The following is an 18,600-nucleotide window of genomic DNA, read 5'->3' on the forward strand; positions in this document are numbered from 1 at the left end:
CATGTTGTCACAGCTGTCGGTACCATACCACTTCAATTGCTTTTTTTGCGAAGAGTGACACGAATCAATTCTGTGACGAAAGATGTTTTGGTAACAGAAAAGTAAGGCTAACCCCTTTGTATTTTTGGCGAAAATTTTCGCGATTTTGAAAAGTGCTGGAATAAATTCTTTCATGCACTATTCCGACGTGATTCCGCAACAGGAATCGATAGGGCGCAGTCCCAATCCGCTGCGAGCAACGGATAAAAAGTTACAGCCAAAAAACCAGTATCCGAGTTTTCGCCATTTTTCAGCTGGTGCTTTTTCCCTCGTCATTTTTCTGCAGTTGGTCCGACGCACTTTCTGCTGCGTTTTCTGAGTTCCTGGGGGTCCGATTAGTCAGAAAAGGGTCATACAAATCGAATCTGAGACCAAAAATTTTTCGCTCAAAAAAAAAGTAAGGCTAACCCCTTTGCTTTTTTGGCGAAAATTTTCGCGATTTTGAAAAGTGCTGGAATAAATTCTTTCATGCACTATTCCGACGTGATTCCGCAACAGGAATCGATAGGGCGCAGTCCCAATCCGCTGCGAGCAACGGATAAAAAGTTACAGCCAAAAAACCAGTATCCGAGTTTTCGCCATTTTTCAGCGAGTGCTCTTTCCCTCGCTATTTCTCCGCTGTTGGTCCGACGCACTTTCTGCTGCGTTTTCTGAGTTCCTGGGGGTCCGATTAGTCAGAAGAGGGTCATACAAATCGAATCTGAGACCAAAAATTTTTCGCTCAAAAAAAAAGTAAGGCTAACCCCTTTGCTTTTTTGGCGAAAATTTTCGCGATTTTGAAAAGTGCTGGAATAAATTCTTTCATGCTCTATTCCGACGTGATTCCGCAACAGGAATCGATAGGGCGCAGTCCCAATCCGCTGCGAGCAACGGATAAAAAGTTACAGCCAAAAAACCAGTATCCGAGTTTTCGCCATTTTTCAGCGAGTGCTCTTTCCCTCGCTATTTCTCCGCTGTTGGTCCGACGCACTTTCTGCTGCGTTTTCTGAGTTCCTGGGGGTCCGATTAGTCAGAAAAGGGTCATACAAATCGAATCTGAGACCAAAAATTTTTCGCTCAAAAAAAAAGTAAGGCTAACCCCTTTGCTTTTTTGGCGAAAATTTTCGCGATTTTGAAAAGTGCTGGAATAAATTCTTTCATGCACTATTCCGACGTGATTCCGCAACAGGAATCGATAGGGCGCAGTCCCAATCCGCTGCGAGCAACGGATAAAAAGTTACAGCCAAAAAACCAGTATCCGAGTTTTCGCCATTTTTCAGCTGGTGCTTTTTCCCTCGTCATTTTTCTGCAGTTGGTCCGACGCACTTTCTGCTGCGTTTTCTGAGTTCCTGGGGGTCCGATTAGTCAGAAAAGGGTCATACAAATCGAATCTGAGACCAAAAATTTTTCGCTCAAAAAAAAAGTAAGGCTAACCCCTTTGCTTTTTTGGCGAAAATTTTCGCGATTTTGAAAAGTGCTGGAATAAATTCTTTCATGCACTATTCCGACGTGATTCCGCAACAGGAATCGATAGGGCGCAGTCCCAATCCGCTGCGAGCAACGGATAAAAAGTTACAGCCAAAAAACCAGTATCCGAGTTTTCGCCATTTTTCAGCGAGTGCTCTTTCCCTCGCTATTTCTCCGCTGTTGGTCCGACGCACTTTCTGCTGCGTTTTCTGAGTTCCTGGGGGTCCGATTAGTCAGAAGAGGGTCATACAAATCGAATCTGAGACCAAAAATTTTTCGCTCAAAAAAAAAGTAAGGCTAACCCCTTTGCTTTTTTGGCGAAAATTTTCGCGATTTTGAAAAGTGCTGGAATAAATTCTTTCATGCACTATTCCGACGTAATTCTGCGAGAGAAATCGATTGGGCGCAGTGCCAATCCGCTGCGAGCAACGGATAAAAAGTTACAGCCAAAAAACCAGTATCCGAGTTTTCGCCATTTTTCAGCGAGTGCTCTTTCCCTCGCTATTTCTCCGCTGTTGGTCCGACGCACTTTCTGCTGCGTTTTCTGAGTTCCTGGGGGTCCGATTAGTCAGAAGAGGGTCATACAAATCGAATCTGAGACCTAAAATTTTTCGCTCAAAAAAAAAGTAAGGCTAACCCCTTTGCTTTTTTGGCGAAAATTTTCGCGATTTTGAAAAGTGCTGGAATAAATTCTTTCATGCACTATTCCGACGTGATTCCGCAACAGGAATCGATAGGGCGCAGTCCCAATCCGCTGCGAGCAACGGATAAAAAGTTACAGCCAAAAAACCAGTATCCGAGTTTTCGCCATTTTTCAGCGAGTGCTCTTTCCCTCGCTATTTCTCCGCTGTTGGTCCGACGCACTTTCTGCTGCGTTTTCTGAGTTCCTGGGGGTCCGATTAGTCAGAAAAGGGTCATACAAATCGAATCTGAGACCAAAAATTTTTCGCTCAAAAAAAAAGTAAGGCTAACCCCTTTGCTTTTTTGGCGAAAATTTTCGCGATTTTGAAAAGTGCTGGAATAAATTCTTTCATGCACTATTCCGACGTGATTCCGCAACAGGAATCGATAGGGCGCAGTCCCAATCCGCTGCGAGCAACGGATAAAAAGTTACAGCCAAAAAACCAGTATCCGAGTTTTCGCCATTTTTCAGCTGGTGCTTTTTCCCTCGTCATTTTTCTGCAGTTGGTCCGACGCACTTTCTGCTGCGTTTTCTGAGTTCCTGGGGGTCCGATTAGTCAGAAAAGGGTCATACAAATCGAATCTGAGACCAAAAATTTTTCGCTCAAAAAAAAAGTAAGGCTAACCCCTTTGCTTTTTTGGCGAAAATTTTCGCGATTTTGAAAAGTGCTGGAATAAATTCTTTCATGCACTATTCCGACGTGATTCCGCAACAGGAATCGATAGGGCGCAGTCCCAATCCGCTGCGAGCAACGGATAAAAAGTTACAGCCAAAAAACCAGTATCCGAGTTTTCGCCATTTTTCAGCGAGTGCTCTTTCCCTCGCTATTTCTCCGCTGTTGGTCCGACGCACTTTCTGCTGCGTTTTCTGAGTTCCTGGGGGTCCGATTAGTCAGAAAAGGGTCATACAAATCGAATCTGAGACCAAAAATTTTTCGCTCAAAAAAAAAGTAAGGCTAACCCCTTTGCTTTTTTGGCGAAAATTTTCGCGATTTTGAAAAGTGCTGGAATAAATTCTTTCATGCACTATTCCGACGTGATTCCGCAACAGGAATCGATAGGGCGCAGTCCCAATCCGCTGCGAGCAACGGATAAAAAGTTACAGCCAAAAAACCAGTATCCGAGTTTTCGCCATTTTTCAGCTGGTGCTTTTTCCCTCGTCATTTTTCTGCAGTTGGTCCGACGCACTTTCTGCTGCGTTTTCTGAGTTCCTGGGGGTCCGATTAGTCAGAAAAGGGTCATACAAATCGAATCTGAGACCAAAAATTTTTCGCTCAAAAAAAAAGTAAGGCTAACCCCTTTGCTTTTTTGGCGAAAATTTTCGCGATTTTGAAAAGTGCTGGAATAAATTCTTTCATGCTCTATTCCGACGTGATTCCGCAACAGGAATCGATAGGGCGCAGTCCCAATCCGCTGCGAGCAACGGATAAAAAGTTACAGCCAAAAAACCAGTATCCGAGTTTTCGCCATTTTTCAGCTGGTGCTTTTTCCCTCGTCATTTTTCTGCAGTTGGTCCGACGCACTTTCTGCTGCGTTTTCTGAGTTCCTGGGGGTCCGATTAGTCAGAAAAGGGTCATACAAATCGAATCTGAGACCAAAAATTTTTCGCTCAAAAAAAAAGTAAGGCTAACCCCTTTGCTTTTTTGGCGAAAATTTTCGCGATTTTGAAAAGTGCTGGAATAAATTCTTTCATGCACTATTCCGACGTGATTCCGCAACAGGAATCGATAGGGCGCAGTCCCAATCCGCTGCGAGCAACGGATAAAAAGTTACAGCCAAAAAACCAGTATCCGAGTTTTCGCCATTTTTCAGCGAGTGCTCTTTCCCTCGCTATTTCTCCGCTGTTGGTCCGACGCACTTTCTGCTGCGTTTTCTGAGTTCCTGGGGGTCCGATTAGTCAGAAAAGGGTCATACAAATCGAATTTGAGACCAAAAATTTTTCGCTCAAAAAAAAAGTAAGGCTAACCCCTTTGCTTTTTTGGCGAAAATTTTCGCGATTTTGAAAAGTGCTGGAATAAATTCTTTCATGCACTATTCCGACGTGATTCCGCAACAGGAATCGATAGGGCGCAGTCCCAATCCGCTGCGAGCAACGGATAAAAAGTTACAGCCAAAAAACCAGTATCCGAGTTTTCGCCATTTTTCAGCTGGTGCTTTTTCCCTCGTCATTTTTCTGCAGTTGGTCCGACGCACTTTCTGCTGCGTTTTCTGAGTTCCTGGGGGTCCGATTAGTCAGAAAAGGGTCATACAAATCGAATCTGAGACCAAAAATTTTTCGCTCAAAAAAAAAGTAAGGCTAACCCCTTTGCTTTTTTGGCGAAAATTTTCGCGATTTTGAAAAGTGCTGGAATAAATTCTTTCATGCACTATTCCGACGTAATTCTGCGAGAGAAATCGATTGGGCGCAGTGCCAATCCGCTGCGAGCAACGGATAAAAAGTTACAGCCAAAAAACCAGTATCCGAGTTTTCGCCATTTTTCAGCGAGTGCTCTTTCCCTCGCTATTTCTCCGCTGTTGGTCCGACGCACTTTCTGCTGCGTTTTCTGAGTTCCTGGGGGTCCGATTAGTCAGAAAAGGGTCATACAAATCGAATCTGAGACCAAAAATTTTTCGCTCAAAAAAAAAGTAAGGCTAACCCCTTTGCTTTTTTGGCGAAAATTTTCGCGATTTTGAAAAGTGCTGGAATAAATTCTTTCATGCACTATTCCGACGTGATTCCGCAACAGGAATCGATAGGGCGCAGTCCCAATCCGCTGCGAGCAACGGATAAAAAGTTACAGCCAAAAAACCAGTATCCGAGTTTTCGCCATTTTTCAGCTTGTGCTTTTTCCCTCGTCATTTTTCTGCTGTCGGTCCGACGCACTTTCTGCTGCGTTTTCTGAGTTCCTGGGGGTCCGATTAGTCAGAAAAGGGTCAAACAAATCGAATCTGAGACCAAAAATTTTTCGCTCAAAAAAAAAGTAAGGCACTTTTGCTTTTTTGGCGAAAATTTTCGCGATTTTGAAAAGTGCTGGAATAAATTCTTTCATGCACTATTCCGACGTGATTTCGCAACAGGAGTCGATTGGGCGCAGTCCCAATCCGCTGCGAGCAACGGATAAAAAGTTACAGCCAAAAAACGGATAATCTTTTCTGTACTGCCTCAGTTGTGAGTCTGACGCTGTATCAGACGCCTTGTTTGCATTTATGATTGCCCGGTTAGATTGGAGAAAGTTGGACAAATCCATTCAGAACAAAAAATTTTCCCATAGAAAATTGAAGAAATCACAAGGCCAACTGTGTTGAATTTTTTGTCATTATTTTTACCGATTCAGTGAGACGAGCGTCGGCCAATTAGAGCCCGCCACACAAAAATGGGATATGCTTTCGTCATGTAGTGTACATGCCTCGAAGCGCACATATACTTTAACCCTCTGCCGGCAGCCATTATCTGATATCCTTACCCGAGCAGCCCATATATATTACCCAGAAATAGTTTTGTTCATAAAAATGGTCCTAACTCTTAATTTTTATTCTATAAATAGTGAAACGGAATCACCAGAGTGTCAAGTGTACGGTGGTATTATATAGGTGCGAATTCATTAATGCTAAACAGGAACTAGCCAAATTCACCTCGGTCCTATTCCTAGGTAATATAAGTATGTAAGGTTGCCTTTAGAGGGTTAAGTCTGTGTGTAAACGAAAGTTGTATAAATGTACAATTATCTTCACAGGGAGGATTGCAGTTTCACCATCACAATGATTCATAATGTTCAACTAGAATTCCACAACTTGCAGAGACTTCATCATATAGATTTAGAAATGTCTTTTGAACACGGTAGCTGACACAGCTTTGAGGAGAAATCATTGTGTAGAAGCGTTGCTTAAAAATAGAAGTTAATGGCACGGACTCTTGAAATATTAATTAGTTTAATTTTATGCAAACGTGACATAATAAGTCTGCAAAATGCGACCCATTTGTGAATAAAAACCCTGCCGTCTGACAGCAATAAGATCCATTTATTTCTCATTTTGTCAAATTCAAGCCTCAGTTAGATCGTCATTGTAGTAGCAAAGCAAGCAAGGTATATAAAAATCATCTGGAAGTCCAGCGGCAATGAATCGATCTCTCTCATCAAGGATCCCATTTTCGGTCAAGGTGCAGCGAGAATCAATGTCTTTTCCTTCGAATTTCCAAGTGTACGAGACGCCATGGTTGTTGAAACCCAAAAATCGTTCCTGGATTCGTTCGATGTTATCCTCCTCGCAAACCTGTACACGGCAATTATTATCCCAGTCAAGTATTGAGGAAGATAAACCCCGATATCAGGTTTCCACTTTCTCACGCTCACCGATATCACTGCCTGGGTACCGACGAGGACGTTCAGGACCTTGCAAGGTCTCGGATTTCTAGTAAGGTTCCCAATCTTATATCTTTCTTCTAGCCACCAAGGACAGCGATCCAAAGGTCGCCAAGACGCAGTTGGTGCCGCAGGATTGACGTCAGGAATTGGTCCATGCGGACAGTAAGGTACGGCGACTCCTGTCACCGGATGAACGTAGTGCCGGATGTCGTTTACGCGGTGATCAAACCAGTGGCTTATATCTTTGCCGGCGTGGGCGAGGATCGGTTTGATCTGATCACTGCCTTGATACAGGCCGCAGAGATCCGTCAAGTCGTAAACACCCCCGAGATAGGAAACCCAACAGTCTTTCGGGGAGTTATGGATCACCACTTCCGTTGGTAGATAGTAACGGTCCATCATGGGGTTTTCGTGTAGGTTGTACCACGGAGCTAATTTTCAGCGTACATTTCGTACCCTCGATGCGCGGAACACGTGCCATTGCATTGAAGAGTTAAATGTTTGATTGTCTTTTAATCGAAAACACATTTGTTTCCTCGTGAGCGAGAAGTAAAGAGGGACGTGAATACGTCATTTTTCTAACAATCTTCTTTATCGATCAGCTACGAAGGCAATTTCTTCTTTATTACTCGTCGCAAAAACATGAAACCGGGACAATGGGTAAGCCGATACACGCGGGACTTCCTTTACCTTCTACAAGTAAGCTGAATACGAAATTTCTTCTTTGCGTGGTTTCATTATCCGTATACTAGGCATGGTTGCTGATTTCCCCATTACGCTACCTCCAGTTCCTTCAGTTAATTAAGAATCTTATTCATTCCTAATTTCGTACCTAAAAGAACCTTTTATTTTAGACATGATGTTTATTCACCGAGAGGAGGAGGCTATCGGCCGTCAAATATTTGACCTCTTATTTGATATCTTAGCTACATCAAATATCATCTTTGCGATACAGTAGCTACTATCGCTCTGCGATACATTCGTAATCATGTAGTAACAACGTCCCTACCGGCATTGATAGACCTACATGCGTGTCACTTGCCGCTCTTATAACTTGCTTATAAAGCTGTAGTGGCCGCGGCACACGCAGCGAACAGCAGCGAACAGTCACGCCGCGCGTCTCGGATCGACCGGTTGATATTTACGACTAGCGAGTTGCTATTTGCATGGGACTGACTGCCACTCGGCAGTGAAAAATTTCGCACCGACCCAAACCCGTGAAGAAAAATGTCGTGGGATGACATCGTCTACGTCTTACTGCTTCTTTTTTGTATCGGGTTCGGGCATTTCTACCGAGAAATAAAGGATCCCTTAGCAAAGCAATGGACTGGCACTGGAGTTGGGTTTGCAGTGGCATTCCTAGCTACTGGATCGCAAATAATTCATCCGATATTCGTCACCCTTGTGAACGCAGTAATTGTTACTCGCTTATCTTGGAAGTACGCTTTTCCATTGTATTTGCTATTATTGTTTTTATTGTTTAGACAGCTACTTTAATTTGTATTTTATATTATAAACCACATATCAATTATTTTCATAAACATATTATATCAATCCTTAGGCAATGTCACATCGTTAGTTTTGCCTTCACGTTCTTCTACTTGCTGGGTTTCTTTCGTCTGGCTGATTGGTACGGATTGTCTTTACCATCGGGACCTGGTAATATGATACAGATGATGCTGACACTGAAGTTAGTTGGACTGGCATTTGAAATCAATTCAGCTGCAACGGCACCAGCTGATGATCCATCGGGTGCCAAATCTCCAGCTTTTGATAAAGTTGGATTCATTGATGTTTTCCACTATGGTTTTAACTACGCAGGGCTATTGACTGGTAACAACCTTCGTCACATTATTTGGTAGCTTTTGTAGCTTTCAACTCTCTAGGAAATTAAGAGAGTCAACATTAGTTTTTGAAATCGCAACAGATATCAGGCAGTTAATGATAAAAGGCCCATTGATAAACGGACCTGATATCATCAATCAATTCCTAGTTTGCTCTTTCATCATGTCTTCTCGGTATGTTTCCTAGATTCAGAATACTATTATTGATTATAGTTGGGAAAGCCCTTGATCCCTGCGAGGCTGTAGTTACTAACTTTGTCCTGATTGCTCTCTTTGATCGATGTAAATTGATTGAACGATTAGTTATAGCGGCAACGGTTTACATTTTATCTATAAGTGTTTTTTTTTCAAAAGCAAAGCAGTCATAATCCTTGAAATCTAAATTTGTTTGAATGTTCACAAATCTCACTTGTAGTATTCAATGTAGATTTAAAATTGAAATGCAGTCACCCCATATGTGGAGGTCAATATTCATTATACCAGTTAAGTATATAAGTAGTATATTCAAATAGACTGTGCATGATAATGATTTACATATTGAATCGATCAGTAAAAATACGATTGTTATCCACAGCACGAAAATGACAAGAGTCTCAATAACTTGTTATTTTTCAGGACCGTACTATCGCTACAGGACATACTGGGATTCAATTTACAGACCATTTGCCCAAATCGCGGATCACTGGGGAGTCACACTGGGTAAACTGAAAGAAATTGCAGTTTACAGTACAATCTACCTCCTCTTAGGGTACTACTACCCTTCAGAGGTGAATGATCCTACTTTATTTCATACGATAGAATGGAGAACTTGAATTGTATACGAACTTTTTTATTTTAAACAGCTCGTCTTCTTTCAATTTTTTTTAGTACTTTCTGGCCGATGAATTCATGAAGCGTAGCTTCTGGTACCGAATTTGGTATATTTACCCATCATTTCTCGTATTCAAAATGAGGATCTACGCAGGCATGGCACTTTCCGAATGCGTTTGCACAATGGCTGGAGTAGGGGCTTATCCGACGAGCTGTACGACAATCTCTGGTCTAGGGCCGAAGAACTATCAGGCATTTGAAAACTTGTGAGAATGAATTATGTTTTTCCCCTTCTTTATTTAGAAATGAAACTGTTTATTTGATCACTACTTCCGCTGTTCCTTCTACAGGAGTAAGAATCCGGAGAAGATAAAGGCTGAAGATATCGATTTTGAGACTATTCATAACATCAACACGTGGGGTGTTGAGAGCTGTACAAATGTCAGGGTAGCCATGAAGATGTGGAACACATGCACACAATACTGGATGGCTGCATATGTGTATAAAAGATTTCCTCACAAAGTACTCAGAGTACCAGTTACATTTCTTATATCCGCTCTATGGCATGGATATTATGCCGGTTATTACATCTGCATTTGTTCGGTCGTGTTTTATTTGCCAATGGACGACATTTACGTGAAATTCTACAAACAAAGTGAAGAGAATAGCCTGGTTAGTAGAGGTTTATATGTAACAAAAATTGATTTGACGATATTTCTGGTATTTTGCAGCATAATTATTTGTTTCAATGTTTATAAAAACTTGAATTTCTTACAGGCAAAGAAAGGCTGGGGTTTCATGGGATGGTTCATGAAAACTTTCTGCATGTCTTATCTAGCAGCTTCTTTCCAAGTACTCAAATTGCGAGATGCACTCAACTATTATGGCAGTGTTTACTATGTGGGCCAAGTGCTTGTGGCCGTACTGTACGTGATTGGAAGAATTCTGCAACCATACATTTTAGTAAAACCTAAAGTCAAGGAGGGTTGATCTCAGGATTGTTGAAAATTGTTATTCTATCTCATTATTATTCTAGCATGCATGCACATATTTTGTACCTTTATTACAATTTTACGTTAACTCTAATGTATCTACTACGAATCTCAAATTATACTTTACGTTTAAGTGGGTATGTATACATAGGTATACATTTATTCATAGAAATATTTCAAAACCTCTATCAAATGTCTTTATGTAAAATTAGATAGTATATGAATTTACCTGATACGAGGAGCAAAAAATCTCGAAATAAAAATGGAGAAAACTAGTAGGTAAACTTGTCAATTTACAGGAAGTATTCCTGAATGGATTTAATTACAATTTTACAAGACAGTGTGAGAGAGAATCATGGTGTTATTAAAAATCAAGAAATGTTACCAAAAATCGTATTTATTGTCATCTCAAAAAGTACATTCCACATCCCTTGAAGTCCTCGGAGAATCTTCTATACATATGTATAGGTAGTTGAGCATTTGGGGCATTTTTATATTTTTAAATCATGGCCACCGGATAACCCTTCGACTCTGATTTTAGGAATAAAGTTAGTTAGAAAATCTAAAAAATTCTTAAAATCTTGGGTTACGTATCAACATCTTCAACTAGCAACCCACAATAGACTGACTGTTGCTTTTACTTATTTATTTTTCTTCAAAAACCTCCAAAATGAATAGAAGTGAACTATAGCCGTCCTGGGAGTTTAGGCTTAAAAATGTTGATCATTGACACTAGATTTTTAAGACTGTTTTCCCATTTTTAAATTACGCCAAAGACATGTTGGTTTTCAAAAATTATAGGCAAAACAAATCCACTCAAACAATCTGAAAAATACCCCATTTACTTTATATTGTCACCAATTATATAAGATCTTACCTTTTCAACTACGAAAATTGTTGACCATCGAATTCCTGAAATTCAGATACACAAAAACACATGATATCCCCAGCCTATGCCATTTATTAAGGAGTAGTGGCAATTTTCTCAATGGTAGACTACTAAACGGAAGGCGTCTTTCATATTAACCCACGAATAATAATACCATCACAAAGTAACATAGATCAGCAAGCCCAACAAGAACGTTTACTGTTGATTTCAAGCAAATGTTACTTTTATAGAATATGAAAAGTAGAAGAACGTAATCAATTCAACACGTATCAACTCAGAACGTAGCACAAACAATAAACTTCAATGAACAAAACCATAAGACTACTTGTAAAGACCATCTCCTTGATTATCATTTATTACAATTCAATTAATGATGATCAACAGTAAACTGTTTTCTTTATAATTTACTGGGAAACGAGAAACCTTTGTACACGTGCACCAATAATTCTTGATTTTGAGATCAATGGTTTGTTAATGAGGAACTGAGGGGGCTGGACGAAAAGGAAAATTAAAACTAACATGTGTTCTTGGTACGGAGATTCGCTCAAAACACAGTTTTTGCCAACTTTACATATTGCATAAATACGGGAAATTTCCTTGTGTAGGATCGGAGGAAAAAGACAGAGTGGTAAGTGGGTGGAATGCATGTTTTTACTCATCCTTTTTTTGCAGCCATCCTCTCACTCATTAAACACTTGAACAGAACCACATATGGATCTCGTGATCAGGAATATTAATGAATGTGTATAAAAAAAGGTAGACTCTGTTCATTGCTGCTATATGCGTTGCTGCTTGCGAGGTCTGGTGATTCTCGTGCTACCTGCGAGTAAAGATCGGCTGCGACAGCACAGCGTAGTTCTGGCTGCTTTCGGCAATTTCTGTGCTCGAGTGCTCTCAGCAATATCTCAGCACTCTGACCCCCCAGACTGCTCACGCTCGCACACTTTCGCCTGACTGGTCGCGAACTCGCTTTCACCAGACCACCAACCGCTCGCTCGCTACTGCACACTGCATACTGCTTACAGCCCCGCTACTCGGCTTACTGCTTACTCAGCTACCCCCATCATCAGCTACACTCGCCACGCCACTCCTTCCCACCGCCTGTGGCACCATAAAATAACAACTTAGTTACATGAAATAACTTCGCTGCTTCCATATTTGACTCTATCATTTATATTATACAAGTATTGACGATTCAAGCGGATATCAAATGGATGTCATGTGTTTTTTCTCTTTTTAAAATCTTAAAATTATGGGGTACATTAAAATGAGATGGATGATCGTTTAAATGAGCATTCTCAAGATGAAACAATGATAAACATACCCAAATCAATACATTACATGTATCTCATGGTTTCATTGTTTTTTTCCCCAAGCACACTGCCAATTTTGTCACACACTTTTTTTTTTACCATGTATTATGTTATATTAGTGTAGAACTAGTGAGTGAATAAAAAAAATATTGTTATTCTAAGGAACCTGTAAAGATTTCAACTTTTTTTACTTTGGTTCACAAATTATGTGGACTTGTAAAAATGCGCGGAGTCACACACACACAATTCTGTTTCCCAAGAACAGCACAAAGATAAAATGTGTTTTCAAATTATGAAAACAAAAACCTTGTTTTAAAAACTGATGCAAACCGACAATTTATCAACGTGATCAAAATAGTTTGAAAAAAAAAAGAAAAATAATAGTCTGAGTATATCAAGATCGTCTTTATTTAATTATTCATAATATCAAGCATGAAACCTGGCATATAAAATTTTCGACCCATTAGTGCCAATTTAATAACTACATGGTAATACTTTATCAAGTGAAACTTTAATAAAGTCAGCAATGATACTTTCGAACTCATCTGAGAATACAAAGGCAACTTTAAGGCTATCCATCCATTTTACAATTGTTATGATTATACGAACATTACTATTACTACTATTGTTATTCGTCTTCTTATTATTATCATTAATGTTACGATTATTGCTGAGAAGGTATTCCTATCAAATTTCATCGATCATACGATTAAAATTATGCAGTAATTATTGATATTGAAAACAACTACAGGGAATATAAATTCCATGATGTATCACTGAGAGAACATTTACAGTCTTCTAGATCTATACAACACTCATTTTTATTAGTTGATTCAATTTCAAGCAAAAATATTAGCCTTTGCAGCATAATTTACTTTATTATAAATGGCAAATTTACACAAACAAACCTGTAAATCGCACTACAGAACATAGAACTTAAGTTTAACGCTCGGACATATCATGATTCTCAACTTCTAATACAAGTTAAAGAAAATTTGTATGCTCAGGTAGGGTCAATCTAATTAAGGGTAATGTGAGCAAAACTACATTCAATATCAGAGTACAATGATTCTGTACAAATTTAGATTTAATTGTCAATTAGTTTTGAAGGTTTTTGTAAGTTCAGTTTAGTGTTCCAATCTCCATAGGGTGTGGAATTACTTGTTCTAATTTTTGTTTCAATTGTTAATCTACCTGTAGTACCTGACTGAATTACTGAATTCGCACGATTTGTATAGCTTTTTCATGATATTAAACAAAAAGATTTGGAAACATCTGAGTCAGAGAATTTGATCCGTACAATCTTGTGAAAACTCGACATGAAGCAAAAATATTGAAGTTTTAAGAGCTATTTTCAAGGGATAGAAAATTTTAAGCAGGAAACCGTTTTTATTTTCAATGATGAAAACTATCATTACAAACGAGTTGAATAGTGCAAATATGATGACTCTATTACAAAAATTGTACTGAAAATTTGTAAAGAAAAAAATAGCTTGCGAACACTCGTATCACAACAACCTTACACAATTGCACTACAATTCTCATGAATTTAGTTTAGAAGTAGATGAGTCATTAATTTCAATGATAACTTCAAACTTGTTATACAAAAATATGGAATACGACTATCTAGCTGAAGTGTAATCCACATACAATTGTAATTGTTTATTTATTTTTATTTTTGGGTAATTTTCTAGATGGTGTTGAAAAAATAAAAAACGTCAACATGGTACAGTTTTAGATCACAAGAAGGTCAGATTAATTATAGTATCAAATTCAATCACGAGAAAGAGCATGGCAAAGGAATATCTGATGTTCATGACAAAACCTAACTAATGGTGTAATCTAAATCAGCAACAATAATAAACGTCTAAATTGTTGAAGATTTCATTCTTAAAACCGTAGCTTTCTCAAGTCTTTGCTAATGTAGTTTATGTATATTACACTATAATTAAACTAGGTTCTTTTTATTCAAAACCCACCCAAGTGCGTCATTGTAGGGTAATATAATAAATGATAGAAAGATGTGAACAAGGTAATGTGGCTTAGGTACAGAGTATAATGGAATACCTTTATTGTTTTGTCAGAATGCTTTACTGCTTTTGCAACTGAGCACATCCATCAGTTCCCTGCTATACACTCTGAGCCATATCATCTTCAATCCCTACAAGCAAACAGATGAATTATAGAAAGACTATTTTCCCAATTCAACTCAAGACTGATATGAGTTAATTACTCCAGTGTTTGAGGTGCAAAATTTTTATAAACTACAAATGGTATGAAGATGGATATGTAGTAATGCTTACCTTGACTTGGAACGGCTATCTTTCTGTCTTTCCTGCGATTTGCTGCGTGAGTGTGACTTGCCACGAGAGCTCTTGCTGTCCGAACGGGAACGACTGCGGCTGCGACTGTAAGATCGTTTGCGATCTCGATCGCGACTGCGTGACCTAGACCGAGACCTGGAACGTGAACGTCTACGGTCCCTGCTTCTGCTACGTGATCTGACAAATGAATGAGGGTATTTGAAGTTAACGATTCGCGGTTGAAAATGAATTTTGACTTTAATAATTTAATTCGTTACTTCTTTCCAAAAGTTGAACAAAGGGTTGATGATTTCAACTACAAAATATACAGAATAGGGAATGTATCGGTAAGAACATCTGCATAAAAAATCATTAATCACTTTTCATTCATGTAGCCGACCTAACGGAATTGTAAAGAACTAACAAAACTCTACCAAATACGTTATCAATATCTTGATGCAACAATGAGGATCAAAAGAGGGAAATCAGTCAACAATGAACCGAGAGACTGGTTGATAGAAGAAAGACTAACCTTCCGCGACGTCGGCTTCCGCGGCTTCGGTGCGGTGAAGTTGGCCGTCCATAACGAGCCATCTGAACTCTCAACTCCCTGCCGTCAAGGAGACGTCCATCCATGGCGTCAAGTGCATCTTCGGCGTCCCGCTTGTCGTAGAATCTGCGGAAAATAGAATAGAGCGTACAGTACTAGGGTCAGAATAACGAATACGGAACTGAAAATAGCCGGGGCAAAAATATTGAGCGGCAGCTGCGTGTGAGACGGGTGACGTCACGGGTCCCGTTTACGACGTACGTACGCGTTTTATGTACACATTCAAGCAATTAACATAGCGCGCGACGATCGTCGGTTGGAAGGCAAGGTAAGAGGGTAATTTTATGTAAGATTACCTGACGAAGGCGAAGCCTCGACTCTCACGGGTGAATCGGTCACGAGGTATGTAAATGTCCCCAACTTCGCCGCATCGCTCGAACACGCGTCTCAGATCCTCCGGCGTTGTTCTATACGTGAGATTATCGACTTTCAACGACACCATGCCGTCGATACGGGGCGGCGGCCTGCCGTAGCTCATTTTCTTGTCACTCTTGTATACTTTCACTGACAATAGAATAGCGTATTCACACCAAATTAAGCAAAATAAACCGCCGCTCTGTCTTTCGCATCGAACGATGCCAAGATGGCGAATGACGGAAGCACCGAAACTTTCAACAAGGGGAGGTGGCGCGGCGGAACCGGAAATCTGGACGCGCGTACGACGCGGACGCCGCCGAATTAATTCACTGACGGAGTCAAATCCACTTACGGCGGGCTGCGTTTGAAACTTCCCACTATTTGTGACGCGTTCGAATACACTACCGGCATTTCACGGTTTCAGGATAAATGTAATTAGAAAAATGGAACAGCAATAAATAAATATGTGAAAATTACTAGAATGCAATAATTGATGTGCCCACGAAACCCTCTTATTTAAATTTTTTTTTTTTTTTTCTAAATAAACAAAAGTGAACTTTGTTGAATCATCATTGCGGGATAGAGTATCCGGTCTTGGCTTTGCTCTCTATTTTTTAAGTCTCTTTCATCCCAAATTTTATTTCACCTCTTAGCCTTTTACTGATAATACAACTGCACGAAATTCAAATAGTCAAAATGGAAAAAATGTCACTGAGAGATATCGGCTTAATGTACGACGAGCAGTTCAACAAAAAAATGGAGATAGCTAAATTTTTGCTCAAGAATTTAGGCAATAAGAAAGGTTGGGGTACCTAATCTGAAAAAAGCTTTTTACTACTCCTTTTTGACTCATGCAAGATATTACATCAACTCAACAGAGATACAATTGGCAACTAAATGGCTTATCAGAGTGAGCAACATAAAATCAGCTGACTTGGAAGTGAAGAAAAATAGGAATGCCTTCCTGTCATACGTGGTAAAAGTTCTGCGCGACGGTGTTCTGCGTGGCTGTTTAGAGTCTGAGCCAGATTTACTCTGTGATCCGGATAATAGTTTGGCATTTTTGGATTACCCAGTAAAATCTATTACAAAATAATATAAAACTCTAGAACTTTTTATTATCACTGTCAGGGTATCATGAAATGTAAATAAAATCACTCAACATCAGGATGAATTCACTGGGAAATCTGCGGAGGAAATTTTAAAAGACACGGTCAACCAGCCGACGATTCAGTTCCACTCAAAATGGTCCGAGGATCACAGAACATATGTGGCGGTAAAACCAATACCAGGAAGAGGAGCTCTGGTCTACATGGCAGTTTCGAAGAAACCAGGCATGCAGAATTGGGACCTTCCTTCTCTTAAGAAAGCCCCCCAAGATTAGCGTTTATTAGATCAATTTCACTATATAATCTTGGTATGAATAATGTAGATATTGGTGGTCATATGTAATGTATTATAGCATGATTAAGAAATAATAATAAAACGTATTACCTGTGAAATGCTTTGTCACAATGTTGAATAAAATATAAAATATGCAGAATACAGAATTATCAACACATTATTTTTTATTGAAGATTTTTATGAAGCTGCGTCTGTGGTATCAGAACAATGCCCTTGCATAAGATGCCCTCGAAAAATTCATTAAGGCTACTTTTTATATTTACGTAAACATCATCCAATCTCTTTTCGCATTCTTATTTCTGTTGTAAAAATTAAAATAAAATCCTATCAACCACTATAAAGGTAAACTGATAATTTTGTATGAATATTGGTAATTGAAACTAGAGAGTCATGGATCCTCCGACTCTTATTCATTATGTGCCACAACATTTTGCAGATTCCTGAAGTAGTGAAAAGTATAATACTGCGTACAGAACCAAATGAAGGGTATCAAACTGCATAAAAATAGAAATCGCATCCATCAGAGAGTGCTTGCAAAACACTGAGGATTAATTGGCTTTAGGAGAGCAAAATTATCGTGTGTTTATTTTAGAATACTTAAGGAGTTTGCTGACAGATTGAAATGAACGCATGAATTTTCTAGGGGTGTTAGCATCGTGTGACCAAAAATATTGTCTTAAACTGACGTTAACATGTGACTGGAAGACTATGATGCTACGATTCCCTGCGTTTTCTATAGTCTTAATGTTTATTTGTTTCAATGAGAAAAAAAAAAAAAAAAAACATACGATTGAAGAAAAGAACGGAAGTAGAACTAGGTTAAAACCTAATTGTGATAAATTTCGGCAGATTTAAAATTTAAACAAGCACAATCCAAACTCTTGCCTTAAACATTCCTAGGCAACTATCTAACAAAGTATATGATACACATCACAGGACAAACAAAAACTAATTTGACGCTCACTAATCATCATCGGTAATTACAAGAATTCATTCAATATTGAGTATTAAGTATTTAATTCGTTCTATGTGACGTATTTAATATTATTAAATCAATGTGAGTAAAAATTTCATGTGCTCCGTGATGGACGTTATTTTAGTAAATTTTTTCATTCTAGTTTTAAGGCATAATTGACCAATTCTGGTGTGAATGTGTAACTACTTATGACGTGGATAGAACAACTTTTTAAAAGTAATTTTTAATAAATCACATAGTAGCCGAATAAATAGCTTAAAATCTCTAGCATCATTATATCACCTACCATTATAATACAAAAACATGATTTTTGTTATTTGTAAACCCATAATATAAGTATATAAATTAGGTACACCTGTCATGGGAGATTTCTATCATAAATTAGAAAGAGAAAAGAAATGTAAAAAAAAAAAAATCAAAACTTACTTGTCACAACATTATGTATAGGAATAATAGTAGTAGTAGTAGTAGTAGTAGTAGTAGTAGTAGTAGTAGTAGTAGTAGTAGTAGTAGTAGTAGTAATAATAATAATAATAAAATATAAAAACACGGGCAAAACAAAGTATATCGATTAAATAGAGTAAATCATTCGT

General features: G+C 38.9%; 4 protein-coding genes across 6 annotated transcripts; 2 read left to right on the top strand and 2 right to left on the bottom strand.

Annotated features, from left to right (window-relative positions):
* Positions 1–6,186: 6,186 nt before the first annotated feature.
* Positions 6,187–7,508, bottom strand: LOC124297829 (cytochrome b5 domain-containing protein 1). The gene is made up of 2 exons (XM_046749150.1): positions 6,498–7,508; positions 6,187–6,417 (listed from the first exon to the last, which is right to left on the bottom strand). The coding sequence occupies exons 1-2, from the start codon at positions 6,909–6,911 to the stop codon at positions 6,187–6,189; spliced, it is 645 nt and encodes a 214-aa protein (XP_046605106.1). The 5' UTR covers positions 6,912–7,508.
* A 228-nt stretch (positions 7,509–7,736) lies between these two features.
* Positions 7,737–10,935, top strand: LOC124299395 (lysophospholipid acyltransferase 7). The gene is made up of 6 exons (XM_046752617.1): positions 7,737–7,948; positions 8,071–8,342; positions 8,969–9,120; positions 9,221–9,429; positions 9,514–9,835; positions 9,941–10,935. Exons 1-6 carry the CDS (start codon positions 7,737–7,739, stop codon positions 10,151–10,153), a joined length of 1,380 nt encoding a protein of 459 aa, XP_046608573.1. The 3' UTR covers positions 10,154–10,935.
* On the bottom strand, positions 10,535–15,875 carry LOC124299396 (serine/arginine-rich splicing factor 2-like). Of its 3 annotated transcripts, XR_006906993.1 has the most exons (5): positions 15,567–15,874; positions 15,193–15,336; positions 14,661–14,858; positions 14,425–14,518; positions 10,535–12,145 (listed from the first exon to the last, which is right to left on the bottom strand). XR_006906993.1 is itself a non-coding variant. In XM_046752618.1 (4 exons), exons 1-4 carry the CDS (start codon positions 15,746–15,748, stop codon positions 14,512–14,514), a joined length of 531 nt encoding a protein of 176 aa, XP_046608574.1. In that variant the 5' UTR covers positions 15,749–15,874; the 3' UTR covers positions 13,210–14,511. The 3 variants fall into 3 exon arrangements, 2 of the variants coding, with proteins under 2 accessions (XP_046608574.1, XP_046608575.1); XM_046752618.1 differs by lacking the exon at positions 10,535–12,145 and having other exon boundaries at positions 13,210–14,518; XM_046752619.1 differs by lacking the exon at positions 10,535–12,145 and having other exon boundaries at positions 14,433–14,518; positions 14,661–14,849; positions 15,567–15,875.
* Positions 15,876–16,154: 279 nt separating this feature from the next.
* Positions 16,155–17,177, top strand: LOC124299397 (uncharacterized). Its single transcript, XM_046752620.1, has 3 exons — positions 16,155–16,429; positions 16,506–16,702; positions 16,796–17,177. The coding sequence occupies exons 1-3, from the start codon at positions 16,324–16,326 to the stop codon at positions 17,009–17,011; spliced, it is 519 nt and encodes a 172-aa protein (XP_046608576.1). The 5' UTR covers positions 16,155–16,323; the 3' UTR covers positions 17,012–17,177.
* The last annotated feature ends 1,423 nt before the right edge of the window (positions 17,178–18,600 follow it).

This window comes from Neodiprion virginianus, chromosome 2 (assembly GCF_021901495.1).
Source record: "Neodiprion virginianus isolate iyNeoVirg1 chromosome 2, iyNeoVirg1.1, whole genome shotgun sequence".
Taxonomy (NCBI): domain Eukaryota; kingdom Metazoa; phylum Arthropoda; class Insecta; order Hymenoptera; family Diprionidae; genus Neodiprion; species Neodiprion virginianus.